Raw genomic sequence first — 17098 nt, 5'->3', positions numbered from 1 at the left:
CATTATTTATGCAACTACATGCACAATGACAACTGAGCCTGGTATTAGTACTATTACCCAAACTTGAAGTTAGGAGTTGTCTTCAATTGTATCTAATGATAGAAGCAAGCTATATGGGGTTTTTAAAGTCTAATGAACACAAGTGTTGTTCTTATACTTCCTCAAAAACCAGGATTAATAGATATTAACTTAAATATAGGAGTAAAAATCGGATTTGGTAGTGTTAACTTCAGTGGACGGTCTGGATTTAACATCTAGATCATCACCATGAAACTGTCAATCCACACATCCCTCCCTATTACCTTGTGACAGAATTACAATATGAAGGAAGGAAATGTTTTATTTAACAATGCACTCAACACATTGTATTTACAGATATATGGCATCAGACATATGGTTAAGGACTACACAAATATAGTGAGGAAACTCACTGTCGCCACGTCATGGGCTACTCTTTTAGATTAGCAGCAAGGCATCTTTTATATGCACCATCCCACAGACAGGATAGTACATACCACAGCCTTTGTTACACCAGTTGTGGAGTACTGGCTGGAACAAGAAATAGCCCAATGAGGCCACCGACGAGGATCAATCCTAAACCAACCGTGCATTAAGCTAACGCTTTAGCACTGGATTACGTCCCCAGTTGTATGGGTTTTTTAAAGTCTTAACGAACACAAGTGTTGTACTCTTTATTTCTTACACTTCCTCAAAAACCAGGTTTAAAAGATATTAACTTAAATATAGGAGCAAAAATCAGATTTGGTAGTGTTAATTTCAGTGGACGGTCTGGCTTTGACATCTAGATCATCACCATGAAACAAGTCAAACCACACATCCCTCCCTATCATCTTTTACCTTGGTACTCGAGGATCATGCCACGTACTGACCCCGGTCCTCGTGTGCAAGAAGTAAACTTGGCCCTGCTGTGTTGTTCTTTGTTCTGAAATAATGTCAAACAAAAGGTCTTGTATCATCACTTTATTTTATCACTAAATGTTTCAATTAGAAATGCATCAAATTAGACTGAGAGAAAACATGGTTATTCTTGACTGATGGTCACCCAAATAACATGGGAAGTCAACTACTACAGCAGAGGACAGCATTTTAGAATCCTAGGTAACTAGAAGTCAGTTTTGTTGATTTTTACCAAAATGTAGGTAGCCAATGGGTTATTTGAACTATATATACATAACCTGTAAATTACTTATTCCTAATGCATTTATACTGGGGTTTTTTTTTTACTACTACCATGGGGTTCCAAATGTATTTTATTAACTGAATTTGAAATGAGATAATATTAAAAAATTGACTATTGATGTGCTGCACATCAAATATTTACTAATCAGTCAAGGTCATTTTTAAAATATTAAATTAAAAAAAATAAAGTCCTGGTGATCCTGAAATTTAAAGCTGAAATTTAAAGGTGATGTTTCACCATGTAATCGAATGATGATCCATATGAATCAGACATTGTGTAACAAATATGCAAAAAGAATGATGGTTCTCATGAAATATTGAGCCATATTATAGTTTTACAGCTAGTAAATTTTAAGCTAAGCTGTTCGTAGTGTAACAGTAACTGCATCTTCATAAATCAAGGCTAATATTCGTTCCTCGTATTCAGCCTTGATACATGTCGTCAAGAAATCGTGCCACAAAATGCTTAAATTTCATTGGATGCAATGAGATCTGATTGCAACGAATTGGAACGCTCCTTATAGATTCTCTTGTTATTGTAAACAAAGATGGCAGCGTCAGCGTCTGGCGGTTAATTTTTGATATTGCTTTCAAGATTGTCACATGTTACTGATGCTGTGATTGGTCAGCGATGTCATCGTGTAAGGGACATAATCGGTGTTACAAATTTTCTTCCAATAGAGGGCGCTAGTAGTGGATATCAGTAATCTTGACTACATGTATCAAGGCTGAATACGAGGAACGAATATTAGCCTTGATTTATGAAGATGCAGTAACTGTGGTTCACAATGAAATGCTGCATAGATACATTTTCAAAACAAAAAGAGAGAAATTGTTTTATAAAATGTTTAGTGGTGAGGTACAATATTCAACAGTTTCTCCTCTCATCTTTTTTACTTAACATTTACCATAACTCTTAACCACAAACAAAGAATAAACAGTTTGATACTTTGTCATTAAAACCTATACTCGTCTTTGCCATGAAAAGAGATCACTCCTGCTTTCAACCCCCCATTTGCTTAAAAAGGTTTTAGAAAAGCAGCAAATTAATGGCCTTACAGTAAAAAATTTAAATACATTTTATATGATACTTCATGTGATAGCTCGCCTAACACTATTTCAGGAGAGTGATCTAAAAGCTCGCCTTGTTTTTAGCTCAAGGCGAAGACAGTACATATTTATTTTGTTTAATTAACATTACGAGAGGTCGCACGATTTGGGTTCCAATTGCTGATTTATAAAAGACTTTTAAAACTAAAACGTTTTCTCACTCACCATAGCCATCGGGTAGTGAGACAGCGTTGTGTAACTGGTCGCGGCTCAGGTAGTTGCGATGTCGCGTCGACCGGCGTCGCACAAACAGGATGTTTGTGCTGGAGTTGTTATTGCTGTCATCAGGTGAGGTGGTTGTACTGGACGACGAGTTCGGACTGTTAGCACTGGTGGGAGTGCGCACACCGTTTGGAACAGCGGCGTCAGTTTCCGGATTCACTACGCTCACTGGACGTCTAACTTCGGTGGCAGGCCTTCAAAAGAAAAAAAGAAGAAGAAGCTAAACGTTTTTGTTTAACGACACCACTAGAGGACAATGATTAATTTATCATCTGGTATTGGATGTAAAACATTTGGTAATTTTTCAAAGAAACTCTCTGCTATATTTTTCCATTAGCAGCTAGGGATTTTTCCAGACAGAAAAGCACATACCATGGCCTTTGATAATTCAGTACTGGTGCATTGTTTGGAACAGGAATAAACCCTATGGATCCACTGAGGTAGTTTAATCCTATGACCGAGATTAGCTTAAAAAACGCAAACATACGTATTCATAAAAAAAACCTGAATATTGATACAAATATTAATAACGTAATTGGCTAGAACCAGAAACAGCTCCAACAGCGCCCACTGATGGGAATCGATTCTAGATCGATTGCACATCAGGCGAGTGCTCTGCCACTGGGCTACATCCTGCTACTTGGTTTAGGAAGTCTGGAGTGCTCAAGTACCAGCAGCACGAAGGTTTTATGTTTATCAGCTTATGAAAAATCACACCTGTCCTTTTAGACAATATTAGATCAAAATACACATATAGCAACAGAATCACAAAAACTTAAAGCTACCATATATACGTCTATGCTGAAATGGTGAACATAAGTTTAATTCTTAGGTTTACTGGTGCTGTTACAGACCTTGCTGTTTAAGGGAGCTATCACTCACTCCCTGTTACTCCTCTGTCTGAGACTAGTTCAAGGAGAGTGACTGTTACTTCTCCTTAGCATGTGGATTTATATATGATAAATATGGTATCATCTTAAGCAACTCTCCAGAGTGGTTCAATCCTACGACACAAATCTGTTCAGGGAGCAATTAACTACTCCCCTCAATTTCAGGTAGCAATTAAATACTCCTCTCAATTTCTTTTCATGGTGAGGTCTGCGCTACTGAAAACCCCCGAGACACTGAACAAAATACAAAAATCACACCAAAGTAACAAGATATGGAACTGAGAATAAGATAATTAAAACAAGCAACGACAATTTGTAATAACGTACAGAAGAATAAACAACTGTGTTATTAAATACATCTATGTCTATGTGCATTATTTCTGTCGTAGCTACTGTGTACTTGGGTAGACAACACTAGTTATTAGCGGCATGTTGACAGGATGCCAACAAAACATGTGGAGCAGCATTTCAAGGCTGGAACAGCAAGGCCACACCGCAGAACATCAGTCTGATGATCAACCTACTTGCACTAAGTTACACACTTACCAAGTGAGGTGAAGTATATGTAACTATGCACATGTATGTGCTGCAATAACTCATGACCAACCTACTTACAGCCTTACCAAGTGAGGTGAAGCAACTATGAACGTGTGTAATGCAATAACTGTAAACGTTTTCTCTTAATTATCAGCCCTTCCAATTAAGAATACTGCTGCAGCAAAAAACAAATGCTCACGAGTCAAAAGTTGTAAGCTTAGTTAAAATCCACATTGCCTTGGCATTTGCATTTTAAATGCTTACACTACATGTAGTATCTTCCCACAACAAAATGTGACAGCTATTTTAGTGCCAAACGAAGAAAAAAATACATACATGCAGAGCTCATTCTGGAATAAATTTTGGTCTAGCAAATTCTTAGATATATGTACATGTATGTCGAATATTTCTTTGAAAATTATAAAATGTGGTTCTTTTAAGGAATATTTTATTAGCCAAAAACCAAATGTTGTAGCCACTTTTAATAAAAATAAGCAATTAATTAATTTGGCCATGTATATGTACATGGTGAGCCTTGTACATGTATAGACATGTATTTAAAATTTAGTGAATACATTGTACATACATATGTATATATTCTGTTTTTCAATATGTCCATATTAAAAAAAAAAAAAATACTGCATTTACTCAGAAAGAAAGAAATGTTTTATTTAACGATGCACTCAAAACATTTTATTTATGGTTATATAGCGTCAGACAGAAAGTCATTAATATATAAATAATGCATTTTATACATATTCATAAATTTTAAAAAGGACACCTCTTTTACTCACCCCACCCTCTTTCCTCACCCCCACCCCCCACTCCCCCAAAAAAGAAGAAAACACAAAGATACATGTATTCATCCCACACATGCATCATCTTACAATTAACAGCCACCTTTTTAAAACAATACTTTGAACATACATGTACACTGTAGATATTTCTTGTCCAGCAGTAGATACACAGGTACGTTTTTGTTGTTGTTGTTGCTGTTGTTTTTAGGATATAAGAAGAAAAAAAGCCTGCAGAATTGGAACGATGACAACTTGGGAACAGCTTTTCTCACAATTTAGAACCGATTATTCTCCATGACAAACAGCACAGGGTATTAGCATCTGAGAAGTCCCAACTACTAACTGAACAGTGTGACTGGAGAAATCAATAAGATGCATGATTCACTCAATGATGTACAAAGGTCTACACACTTTTCGCCAGAGGCACCTATTGAAGCAAAGCCAGACTATTTGTAAGGATTATAATTCCTCTGTGAAACCGGCCCAGTGGCAGATGGTTAATTGCTTTTCACATAGTAATGAGGATCACCATAATACCACAAAGGCAGACAAACGTCTAGGAGGGCATCCTGCGAACTAGACATAAAGGACGGTTCTATAATAAGCTATATGAATCATAAATTGATTCAAATATTTAATGTCCATAACCATTAGCCGAGTGAGACAAACATTAACGTCCATTCATCAGTTGACTCCTGACACGGCCAACAAACACAACTGAATGGTTATTGTTTGATGTCGTAGGCATCACGAATAAGATAAATGGGACATACAGCTGCGGTAATGAATATTTTGATGTACAAATAGTGGTATTATTTATGTACTTGTATATGCTCACACATATGGCATGATTTTTTTTAAATGCTTGACAAATACCGATTTACAATTTTTCTTTTCCGTAATATCACCAGAGGTATCAATTTCTCAGTACTAAATAACACAGATCTGTAATGCCTGTAAAATGTTATTATTATTAAGAAAACAATATGTAGATGTACAAAAAAAAGAAGAAACCCCCGGCAAAACAAATACTGATTCCATATTTGAGATGTTTCAGAGCATACTGCACATGATATTATAGGTTTTCCATAAAATATCTTTTGTCATTTTCACTGTGGTACATATTATCAGTGAACATTAGTACATCAAAAGGTTAATGTTTGTTTTGTTTAATGACACCACTAGAGCACACTGATTTATTAATCATCAGATGTCAAATATTTGGTAATTTTGACATAGAAAGCAAACCTGCTACATTTTCCCATTAGTAGCAAGATAACTTTTATATATGCACCATCCCACAGACAGGATAGCACATACCATGGCTTTTGATATACCAGTAGTGGTGTACTGACTGGAACGAGAAATAGCCCAGTGGGTCCACTAACATCGGTACATCAATGCACATACACTGATGCAGACGGCACCTGTAGGCACAAGACTAATGCAGACTGACCAACACCACGCAATCACAAATCAATTGGGCCATTTGTCAGCTGCACAGCTACTTAACCATGATGCTTCATTTCCACCGTACAGGGCAGGTTTTGTATTTTGTGAGTGATATGTAAACACGTTTCATTCCAGCAGCCTTGTACTTCATGCACATGCATACATGTACAAGTACAAACTTATGTAGTGCTGATTTTATTTACAGATAAGATTACTTTTAGGCAGCAAGTACAAGTACATGAAACTCCTCTAAACCAGGGGCCTAATTCACTAAACTCTCGCAACTTTGCGATCTTGCAATGCAATGCTAAAAGACTTGCAAAGAGGATGCTTTGTTGTCTAACAGAGCCTAAGAGACTGTTGTGAATTAGGTCCCAGAGCACCAACCCCAGCCGTTCTGCTGTGCCTGCATGTCATGTCCACATGTGTGGGCCTCTTTTTCCCCCACAGCACACCTCAAACAACGTTCAGACATTGTCCAATAACATCTCCTTAGTATTATACATATGTGTACCTGTATCATTCATACTGCTACAAACATTTAAATTCATGTTTCGCCAACAACAATTAGAATTAACGGCAATGTGTAGTTACATGCAGTTAGCTGATAATTGATGGAAATGAACAGTAACGAGTACGATTCCTGAACGCTCAACAACGGAGATTGTAATCTGCCATGACTAGACACTGACTGGAAATGAATGGCCGAACTGGAGTCAGAAAACTTGAAGTGATCGCTGGCCTGTCATTATCTCCACTGATAATAGCTAATTTCCAAACAAACAGCTTTTATAAATCTAGAATGGCCTTCTTGTCATCAGAGCAGACTAAAAGCATGGCGCCTTATAAAAAGCAATTCTATCAAGATTTGATTACAACACATGCATTATTTCTGCTTCCAGACAAGACAGGGCTTGAAACATTAGCAGCAGAGAGACACCCGAGACAGGTCAATATGAGTGGCAAATAAAAGTAGATAAACATCTGCAATAATATAAAAACAAAAACATGGCTGTTTTTTTCTCTGTAATTTGTTATTGATAAAAGTTTGATTAAAAAAAAATTAAAAAAATGTATTGCCCTCTTGTGCCTCATCTTAAAAGAAAACACATTTCTTGACAACTTGTTTATGAGAGGGCGAAACCTTGATCTACAGATTACCACAGTCACTTCATGGCCATTTCTCCAGCTGTAATACAATACATGAATTTACCATGTAGTGGTAATTATACGGGTTTAGACTGGTGGATAATGTAGACAGGATGGGCGGGATGTAGCCCAGTGGTTAAGTGCTCGCCTGATGCATGCATTCATTCATTTCAACTTATTTTCGTGCTTATATCCAATTACAGTTCAATAACGCTGTCCTGGGCACATACCTCAACTATCTGGGCTGTCTATCTAGGACAGTGGATTAGTTGTTAGTGGCTAGTGAGAGAAAGAAAGAAATGTTTTATTTAACGACACATTCAACACATTTTATTTATGGTTATATGGCATCAGACATATGGTTAAGGACCACACAGATACTGAGAGAGAAAACCTGCTGTCGCCACTTCATGGGCTACTCTTTTCGATTAGCAGCAAGGGGTCTTTTATATGCATCACCCCACAGACAGGGTAGTATATACCACAGCCTTTGATATACCAGTCGTGGTGCACTGGCTGGAACGAGAAATTGGCTAGTGAGAGAGAAAAGGGTGTATTGGTCTTACACCTACCCACTGAGTTGTTAAAACTCGCTCTGTGTTGGAGCAGGTACCGGGCTGCGAACCCTGTACCTACTAGCCTTATATCCGATTGCTTAACTACGACGCCACTGAGGCCGGTGCCTGATGCATCGTCGGTCTAGGATTGAAATCCATTGGTGGGCCCACTGGCCTATTTCTCTTTCCAGCCAGTGCTCCATAACTGGTGTAACAAATGTCATTGTACATATAAAAGTCTCCTTGCTGCAAATTAATCAAAAAGAGTGGTCCATGGAGTGGCAGCAGTGGGGTTCCTCTCTAATTATCTCTGTGATCCTTATCTATATATCTAATGCCATATTTAACTGTAGTTAAAATGTGTAGAGTGCAGCATTAAACATAAGAATTCTTTCTTTTTTTCTTGTAGATTGGGCATCTTGTAGATTTTTTTTTTTTAAATAGCTGAAGTGCAGAGGAACCCTAAGTGAACCCCAAAACCCATATCCTAAATAAATAAATATGGGATGAATAATTAGGGGAAGCTACTCAAAATATCCCCAAATTACTGGTTTAATTACTGTGCAAGTTCCAAACGTAATTCCTTTGTCATTTGGTAGGACACTGCTCTATGAAGGCCAACCCAGAAGTATTAATCATTTGGAAGGATTTCATCACCATCAGACACATCCATCCAAATATATTTGTAGAAGTAACACATTAGAAATCCTTTAAGCAACTACCAGCAGGAAAATGGCACAAGTAGACTTGGAAGCACTGGCTCCAAGGAGAATCTTGAGAATATATAGAGTTGATAACCATCTTGGCAGACTGCAGCAACATCTCTGAGAAGGCAACACGACCCCACTGCAGTTTACAGATCTTGCTAATGAACAATTGATTAACTTGGTTAAGATCTCAGGTTCAAACTTGAACTGGTTCTTATGACACTATACAGACAATTTAAAACATAAAACATCTGACAACTTTTCAAATGTTCAGATAACCTTTTATTAAGATGGATTGTATATCATGAATCAATTAGTATAACATGTTACTGATCCATTTACTGACTAGTTTGTTAATTTCTATGTACCTGAAGCAGTGTACTTTTATAAGTGTGTGTTGAAACTCAACTTTATTTTCAATAAGTCATAATGGGGTTGAACATCAAAATCAAGAACTTAACTCAGTTAAGACATATTATTTTATGGGAAAAAGTCACTACAGATGCATGCTAATTATTGCTGAGTAGCCATTTAATTGTCGTGAAAGTTCCATCCTTGGAATCAAATATAAAATACAGGTTTCCGTATTCAGAATTACCAACTTAGAAAATTGGGAGAAAATTAATGCTACAGTAACTAGCCATTAATTGTTGTTCAAGTTGCAAGCATAATTCCTTTGCAATTTGATATTACAGTCTGGGTGTTTTATGGATACTAGAAGTGGCTTACTATATAAATACATACATGTATAAACATACATGTGCAGAATTAAGAATGAATTAACATGACTGGATTATATACAATATATTTGTAATTTCCCAAGAACAGGTACATGTATGCCAACAAGAACATCTTTAGAAGATAAATAGTCATATATATGATTTTGTTGGTTCTGGGGGCGGGATGTAGCTCAGTGGTAAAGTGCTCGCTTGATGTGCAGTCGGTTTGGGATCGATCCCCATCAGTGGGCTCACTGGGCTATTTCTCGTTCCAGCCAGTGCACCACAATTGGTATATCAAAGGCTGTGGTATGTGCTATCCTGTCTGTGGTATGGTGCATATAAAAGATCCTTTGCTACTGATGGAAAAATGTAGCGGGTTTCCTCTCTAAGACTATTTGTCAAAATTACCAAATGTTTGACATCCAATAGCCGATGATTAACAAACCAATGTGCTCTAGTGGTGTCGTTAAACAAAACAAACTTCTTCTTCTTGTTGGTTCTGAGGTTAACACCACAGTCAAATGTCATGCGGAATGGAATGTTTTAATTCCATCAAAATACACTATCTTTTTATTACAAATACTAACATGTATTATTTACTTGCTATGAAATGTGTATTCTTGTAACATTTATCAGTTTAATTTTTCTTTCCTACAAAAATAAACGTACATATAAATACTAAAGACTGGTCATATTATAAACTTAGTGTTGTTAAAATCAATGGTCTATCCCAATGAGCAAATAAAAGCACATATACTAACAGTGCAGTAATGAAAATGACTGTGGTATGTATTATTATTCAACTACAGTCCATGAACATTAACCCGGGTACACAGGTCTTCTGCTTAAGCTGTTGTCAGTTATAAAAGTCAGTCCGTTAGTGTAAATGAAACCCACCTCACCCCAAACATGTTGTCGCATGGCAACCTGTAATGATTAGCAGCATGATATCTCTTGTGTATATTTTCTGACATACAAAACTGCAACAAAATACAAAATGTACTGAGGAGTACCGACAGTAAATGTGACCTCTTCACTGTACTGAGGAGTACAGACAGTAAATGTGACCTATTCACTGTACTGAGGAGTACCGACAGTAACTGTGACCTATTCACTGTACTGAGGAGTACCGACAGTAGATGTGACCTCTTCACTGTACTGAGGAGTACCGACAGTAGATGTGACCTCTTCACTGTACTGAGGAGTACCGACAGTAGATGTGACCTCTTCACTGTACTGAGGAGTACCGACAGTAGATGTGACCTCTTCACTGTACTGAGGAGTACCGACAGTAGATGTGACCTCTTCACTGTACTGAGGAGTACCGACAGTAGATGTGACCTCTTCACTGTACTGAGGAGTACCGACAGTAACTGTGACCGCTTCACTGTACTGAGGAGTACCGACAGTAGATGTGACCTCTTCACTGTACTGAGGAGTACCGACAGTAGATGTGACCTCTTCACTGTACTGAGGAGTACCGACAGTAACTGTGACCTCTTCACTGTACTGAGGAGTACCGACAGTAGATGTGACCTCTTCACTGTACTGAGGACGTATGGGAGCTTCGCTCATTTGTCTTTGACGAACTCAAATTGCACTTTTTAGAATTTTGTGACCCCCTCACCATTACAAAATAATAGATCAGGGCCCGTGCTTATAAAACTTAAAGTCTAGACTTTAATAAAGTCCAGACTTTAAGGTAATGCTATTTGAATCGCGTTGCCACAGTGTTAAAGTCTGGACTTTATTAAAGTCTAGACTTTAAGGTTTATAAGCACGGGGCCTGATCAACCCATGCTTTACTCTTTTCTTGAAATCAGTTCAAAACGTTTACCTGCCATACTCACAAATAGAACATACACATAAACAGAAGGAAGGTTTTTGAAGTTGGACTAGAGAACTGTATAGCCTCTGAAAATTGCAATATTGATCCCTTCTTTTTCATTCTTACCATTCGTGACACCCAATAGCCAATGTGTATTTTTGTGCTGGGGTGTCATTAAACATTCATTCATCATCATCATTCTTTTTCATTCGTATATTGCTCACACAAATTTATTTTGTGTAATCAAATTTGTTGTTAGTGCAAAATTTATGGCACCATTTTCATGCACATAAGCATTTATGTAAAAAGAAAATGCTTTACCTGAAGTTATTTTTGCGAAGGCTTGGCATAGTGAAATTGTCAGTAGCAAAGAGGTAGTAAATCATTAGCAGAAAAGTTTCAGAGATATGGGGCCTTTTAAATATTACCTAACGCTATTTTTGTCAAACTTAGACCCTCCCTCCCCCCTGTAATGCTAGACCATACAACCCCCAAATTATTACGTAATGATTGGAGACAAACTGCCCACCCCCCATTCAGAAAAAAGTCAGGCAATGGATGTAATATAATTAAAATTACTATGTTGCAATTTGGGAAAACGCAGATACGCATTTCAACTTGATTTATAATTCTTATTATATGTTTACATCTAGCTGTAACTATCTACATTTAATATTATTGCTGTGACAGAGCATTTATGAAAAAACAGAGAGAAAAGAAGTGCGTTACATAACACTGTTAAATACACCCACCCACCCTTGTAATGCAACATAACGTTTGTGTCTACACCCCCACCCCCGGAGTGTTACGTAATATTTGAATGGCCCCTAACTAATATACTGATGCTACAAAAGATCTGACATACCTTGTTGGTCTCTCCCACTGTGTTGTCCGTGTTAAGTGATTGACGTAATGAATTCTTCCATTAGCAGAATGCCGTTCCTCCCACCTATAAAAATTATTAGTATTTAAGTATGTGTCCATTATAAAAACATTTAACACAATTAAGTGTAACAGGGTCTGGTAAAACATGTCAAGGATAAGCAGCTGAGCAGAATTTCTGCCAAAGCATATGAAGGGCAAAATTATGTACCCTAAAAATCTTAAGACATTTATTTATACATTTTAATAATTTTTCAGTAAGAAAACTGCTGTTTAAAATTTGTAAAAGTACATGAAATACAGTGAACAATTAAAAAAAAGAAGAGTCAAACCCTTAATGACCTAGACAGGGGGAACTCATTATCTGTTTTGTTTTTATTACGTATCTTCAAATCATTTTCTGGCAGAAAGCCTGCAGAGAGACTTGTTTTGATTTTTTTTTCTTTTCTATAAACATGTAGTATGGTTTCATTTATTTCATCCTGGTGTTACAGTTACTCATTTTCTGACTAGGCCTGTTGTTTTTCTGCTAGCTTCATGAGTCCTGGCAGTAGGGTAATTTGTAAAGACAGCACTAATCGTGTTACTAGTAATACTACTACAAGACCACAGTCTGCAGACAATATGTTGTGCAACCGATCTGCCCATCTTCTCATACTCTGGGCTCCAGCCAAGCAAGTCATCGTTAACCAAAATACTGTAGTATGTGATCTACATCCCAGACATTTTGGCTAGTCATGCAGATAGAGGTGCAAATGGGTTTCCATTCACAGAAACAAAACAAAAATTAGGTTTGTATTGCATAGTAATCCACTATGACTAAGTGTGAATCCATATGACACAGGTTATTGAAACAAAATTTACCTCTTTTTTAAAACTTATTTCATTACACACATAATTTTATAAGTGTACATGTACATCAGAAACAAAATTATATATATATATATATATATATATATATATATATATATATATATATATATATATATAAAACACTGCTGAGAATAATTATTATAAATACAAAAATGGTTTCATGTAAGTGTTCAGTGAATCATGTATTTATGACACACATGTGTAGATGATAACCATTCTGTTATTACCTAACAAAAAACAATGTGTGTATATATATATATATATACACTCTTCAAAAAAAGAAACGCAAAAGGGTACAAATGGGTTATAACTCCGATTTTATGTTTCCTACCGGTTCATGCTTTGTGAATATAAGGTCATTGCATGTCCCAAACACATTCCCACGGTTACATTCGATAAAACGCAGCTACTGTACAATAAAGTTCAAAAATGTGAATATTCGCAAAAACGCAGCCACGTGCAAACCATGTCACCACTGCACGTGCGTTGTCTGCACGTGCAACATGAACACTGACAGTATAAAAGTGCAGGGTGTTCGCTTGCCTGGCCTCTGTATCTGGCCGACAGTTGACAATCCAGGACATGCCACGTCTCAGTGAACCGCAGAGAAACAATGCCATCGGCCAACTAGACGCAGGCGAATCCAGAACGGCCGTTGCCAGGGCATTCCATGTGTCCCCAAGCACCATCTCCAGACTGTGGGACCGTTACCAGCAACATGGATCAACACGTGACCTCCCTAGATCCGGTCGACCACGGGTCACTACCCCCGGGCAGGACCGCTACATCCGGGTACGCCACCTTCGGGAACGATCGACTACTGCCACCTCCACAGCCGCAGCAATACCAGGTTTGCGCAGGATATCCGACCAGACCGTACGGAACCGCCTACGTGAGGTAGGAATTCGTGCCAGACGTCCAGTTCGAGGTGTCATCTTAACACCACAACACCGTCGACTCCGACTGCAGTGGTGCCAGATTCATCGACAATGGCCTCAACTGCGATGGAGACAGGTGTGGTTCAGTGACGAGTCCCGATTTCTGCTCCGACGTCATGATGGAAGATGTCGCGTGTATAGGCGTCGTGGTGAACGTTATGCGGTAAACTGCGTGCAGGAAGTGGACAGATTCGGCGGGGGTAGTGTCATGGTGTGGGCAGCCATCTCACACACTGGCAGAACTGACCTGGTCCACGTGCAGGGCAACCTGAATGCACAGGGCTACATTGACCAGATCCTCCGGCCACACATCGTTCCAGTTATGGCCAACGCCAACGCAGTGTTCCAACATGACAACGCCAGGCCTCACACAGCACGTCTCACAACGGCTTTCCTACAGAACAACAACATTAATGTCCTTCCTTGGCCATCGATATCACCGGATTTGAACCCAATTGAGCATCTATGGGACGAGTTGGACCGACGCCTCCGACAGCGACAACCACAGCCCCAGACCCTGCCCGAGCTGGCAGCAGCCTTGCAGGCCGAGTGGGCCACCATCCCCCGGGACGTCATCCGTACTCTGGTTGCTTCAATGGGCAGGCGGTGCCAGGCAGTTGTCAACACACGCGGAGGCCACACCCGGTATTGACTCCAGATGACCTTGACCTTGGTGGTGTGTCCTATCACTTACTCACAATGGACTAGAGTGAATTGTGAACAATCCTGCAACATTTGGTAATTATCGGACTCACCATTCAATAATTAAATCAATTCTCCAAATGTTACGACAATGTGGTTTTACGTTTCTTCTTTTGAAGAGTATATATCAGAATTTGGCACACATCATGAAAATTGTTACTCAGTAAAATATTGGATATATGTCAAAACAGACATAACCTATTGGTTTAAATTACTATAAAAGCCTTTAGAGGCTAGTGTTGAGAATAGGTGTTAAAATGTCATGATCATCATCAATTATAATCGGTTTGCATCAACTGATTAACTTTAGATTACACAACTGGTTACAATATTCAAGAACTTAAGAGGAATCTGAATTATTACGACCATGCACCTTTCGTTGTGTAGTTTACTAATATAAACCCTACTGATTTTCAAAATTTAACTAAAACAGGGGACAATATCTGAAAATCTTAGGTAACTGGAAGTCGGTTAATGTGAGTTTTACTTAGGTAACCGATTGTTCGGTTATGTGAATATAGTTCTAGTAACCGATGAGTTAGACATACCTAATTGTAAAACACTTCTACAGTTCTATGCTATATTGGTGGTTCAAATGTATTAAAAAAATAAACTGACTTTCAATTTGACTCCTATAAGGGTATTTTAATTTTAGAAGTTAAATGTTCACCATGCAACCAATTGGCGGTTACATTCACGTGATTTTAAAGTTGCGTAACCGACACGCGAACAGAATGGTTTTCGTGAAATATTGTGCCCTGCATAACACCTATTGGTTTTTTCGTTTTGTTTTAAAATTACATGCATGAACACAAACCACAAGCCACTGTAGATTTCAAAATATTACATCATCAATAACAGGAACAATTAGTCAACGTTCTCATGAGAATCGATTATGGATTTCAGAAATATTATTTTACAAAACAGTAATAGACTTCTTTTTTATTATGTATCTATAACATAAAATGAAATAAAACAGGGCATCAAAGCTGCCAAATTTCCATGGAAACATGAACAACACATCCTTAAGTACGCCAAGTTGGCAATGCTTATATAAAACAAATCAGAAAGAAAAATCTGATAAGACACACCTTGTTTAAGTGTAGTACTGCATGCATGTGAGTTACGTGAAGTTTTTAAAAAATCAAACAGCAAAATGTCATAATACACATCTTGTGGATTGCATTGTTGCATGTTGTTAATATACATACATGTATATACATGTAGTGAGATCCATGTACAGTGTAACTGATATTATTTTTTAACAAAAGGAAAGAAAAAAATATCAACATTGTTTCCAGGTATTACAAAACTTGTACACTGTATCAAGGTCCTGTATTTTGTTAAAACATACATGTACAATTAATGTTCAATATTAACATATATTATTAGTTAAGAAAAAAACCCCTCCATAATTAACCCCATCATCAGTGTTTCTGCCAAAAATAAATTTATTGGTATGATGCTATGGAATTAAATGCAACCAGTCAACAGGGGGTGGGGTGGGGGGCTCACCCAGAAAAAAAAATGAGTTTAGTTTAGGGTTAGGGTTACGAAAATCATACAGTAATGATAAGTCATTAATTTTGTCAAAACTGTTAACTTAAAAAACTTAAATCTGAAAACAAATTGGGTATGGCATCATACCTGTTTTACCCTCTGGCAGAAACCCTGATCATTACTATGTACATGTATGTAAGAAAGACAATATCAAATACATGTACCTCGGTCTATAATATATCCACTCACCCCACAACTACATGTAAATGAAAATACCGGGTATTTACTGAAACATACGATATGAATGTATATATTATATATGTTGTACCAACCATAAAGCACTCACTGGAATGGGAGGAAGGTGGGTAATGAGAACTTGTCACTAAAATTATCAAACGAGACATCAAAAGCCAGGCATTGTAGAGGCAAAATCAACACAGTGGGCTTACTGCCAGTATTGTCTGAGTAAGTGCGACTAAAATATATTCCATAGAACACAAATAGTTTTGATGCTTTTGGAGAATGTTTTTTTATGCACTTTTAGAGCAGATGGTGGTGGGAAGGGGTGTGTGTGTATATATGGCAGGAAGGGTAATGTAGAATTAACAATACTTTTTAAAATCAATGTTGAATGAAATTTATAACTGACCTGTTTACCAAATGTTTGACATCCAATAACCGATGATTGATAAATCAATGTGCTCTAGTGGTGTCGTTAAACAAAACAAACTAACTTTTTCACAGTGGCTCACTGATATATAAAAAACACAATAGACACTTTCAACTTCAAAATACAATTTTTTCCCCCCCAAACAGATTTAGTGTCCACATGTTTTTATTTGTGCTATAAAATCCTTCATGATGATTTTGACCTTGGGATGTCTTATACAAAATAGTACTACGGTTAAAGATCTCCTGTAACTTGGCAAGAAACAAATATGACAGTGCATTCTCATTCCACCTATGATATATAATATTAATGATAATATAATATAAACATAAACAGTGAGTTCTTTCGTTCTAGTGCCAAGA

General features: G+C 37.5%; 1 protein-coding gene across 1 annotated transcript in view; it reads right to left on the bottom strand.

The window, feature by feature from the left end:
- LOC121378547 (E3 ubiquitin-protein ligase SMURF2-like) overlaps positions 1-17098 on the bottom strand; it is a 64263-nt gene that overhangs the window by 21691 nt on the left and 25474 nt on the right. Inside the window, exons 6-8 of the mRNA XM_041506767.1 lie at positions 12037-12120; positions 2476-2726; positions 859-943 (exon numbers count right to left, since the gene is read on the bottom strand). Of these exons, the coding sequence (XP_041362701.1) occupies positions 859-943; positions 2476-2726; positions 12037-12120 (420 nt within the window). The remainder of the gene's footprint in view (positions 1-858; positions 944-2475; positions 2727-12036; positions 12121-17098) is intronic.

Source organism: Gigantopelta aegis, chromosome 8 (assembly GCF_016097555.1).
Source record: "Gigantopelta aegis isolate Gae_Host chromosome 8, Gae_host_genome, whole genome shotgun sequence".
NCBI classification, from domain to species: Eukaryota; Metazoa; Mollusca; class Gastropoda; order Neomphalida; family Peltospiridae; genus Gigantopelta; species Gigantopelta aegis.
This window is presented reverse-complemented; position numbering and strand designations above follow the sequence as displayed.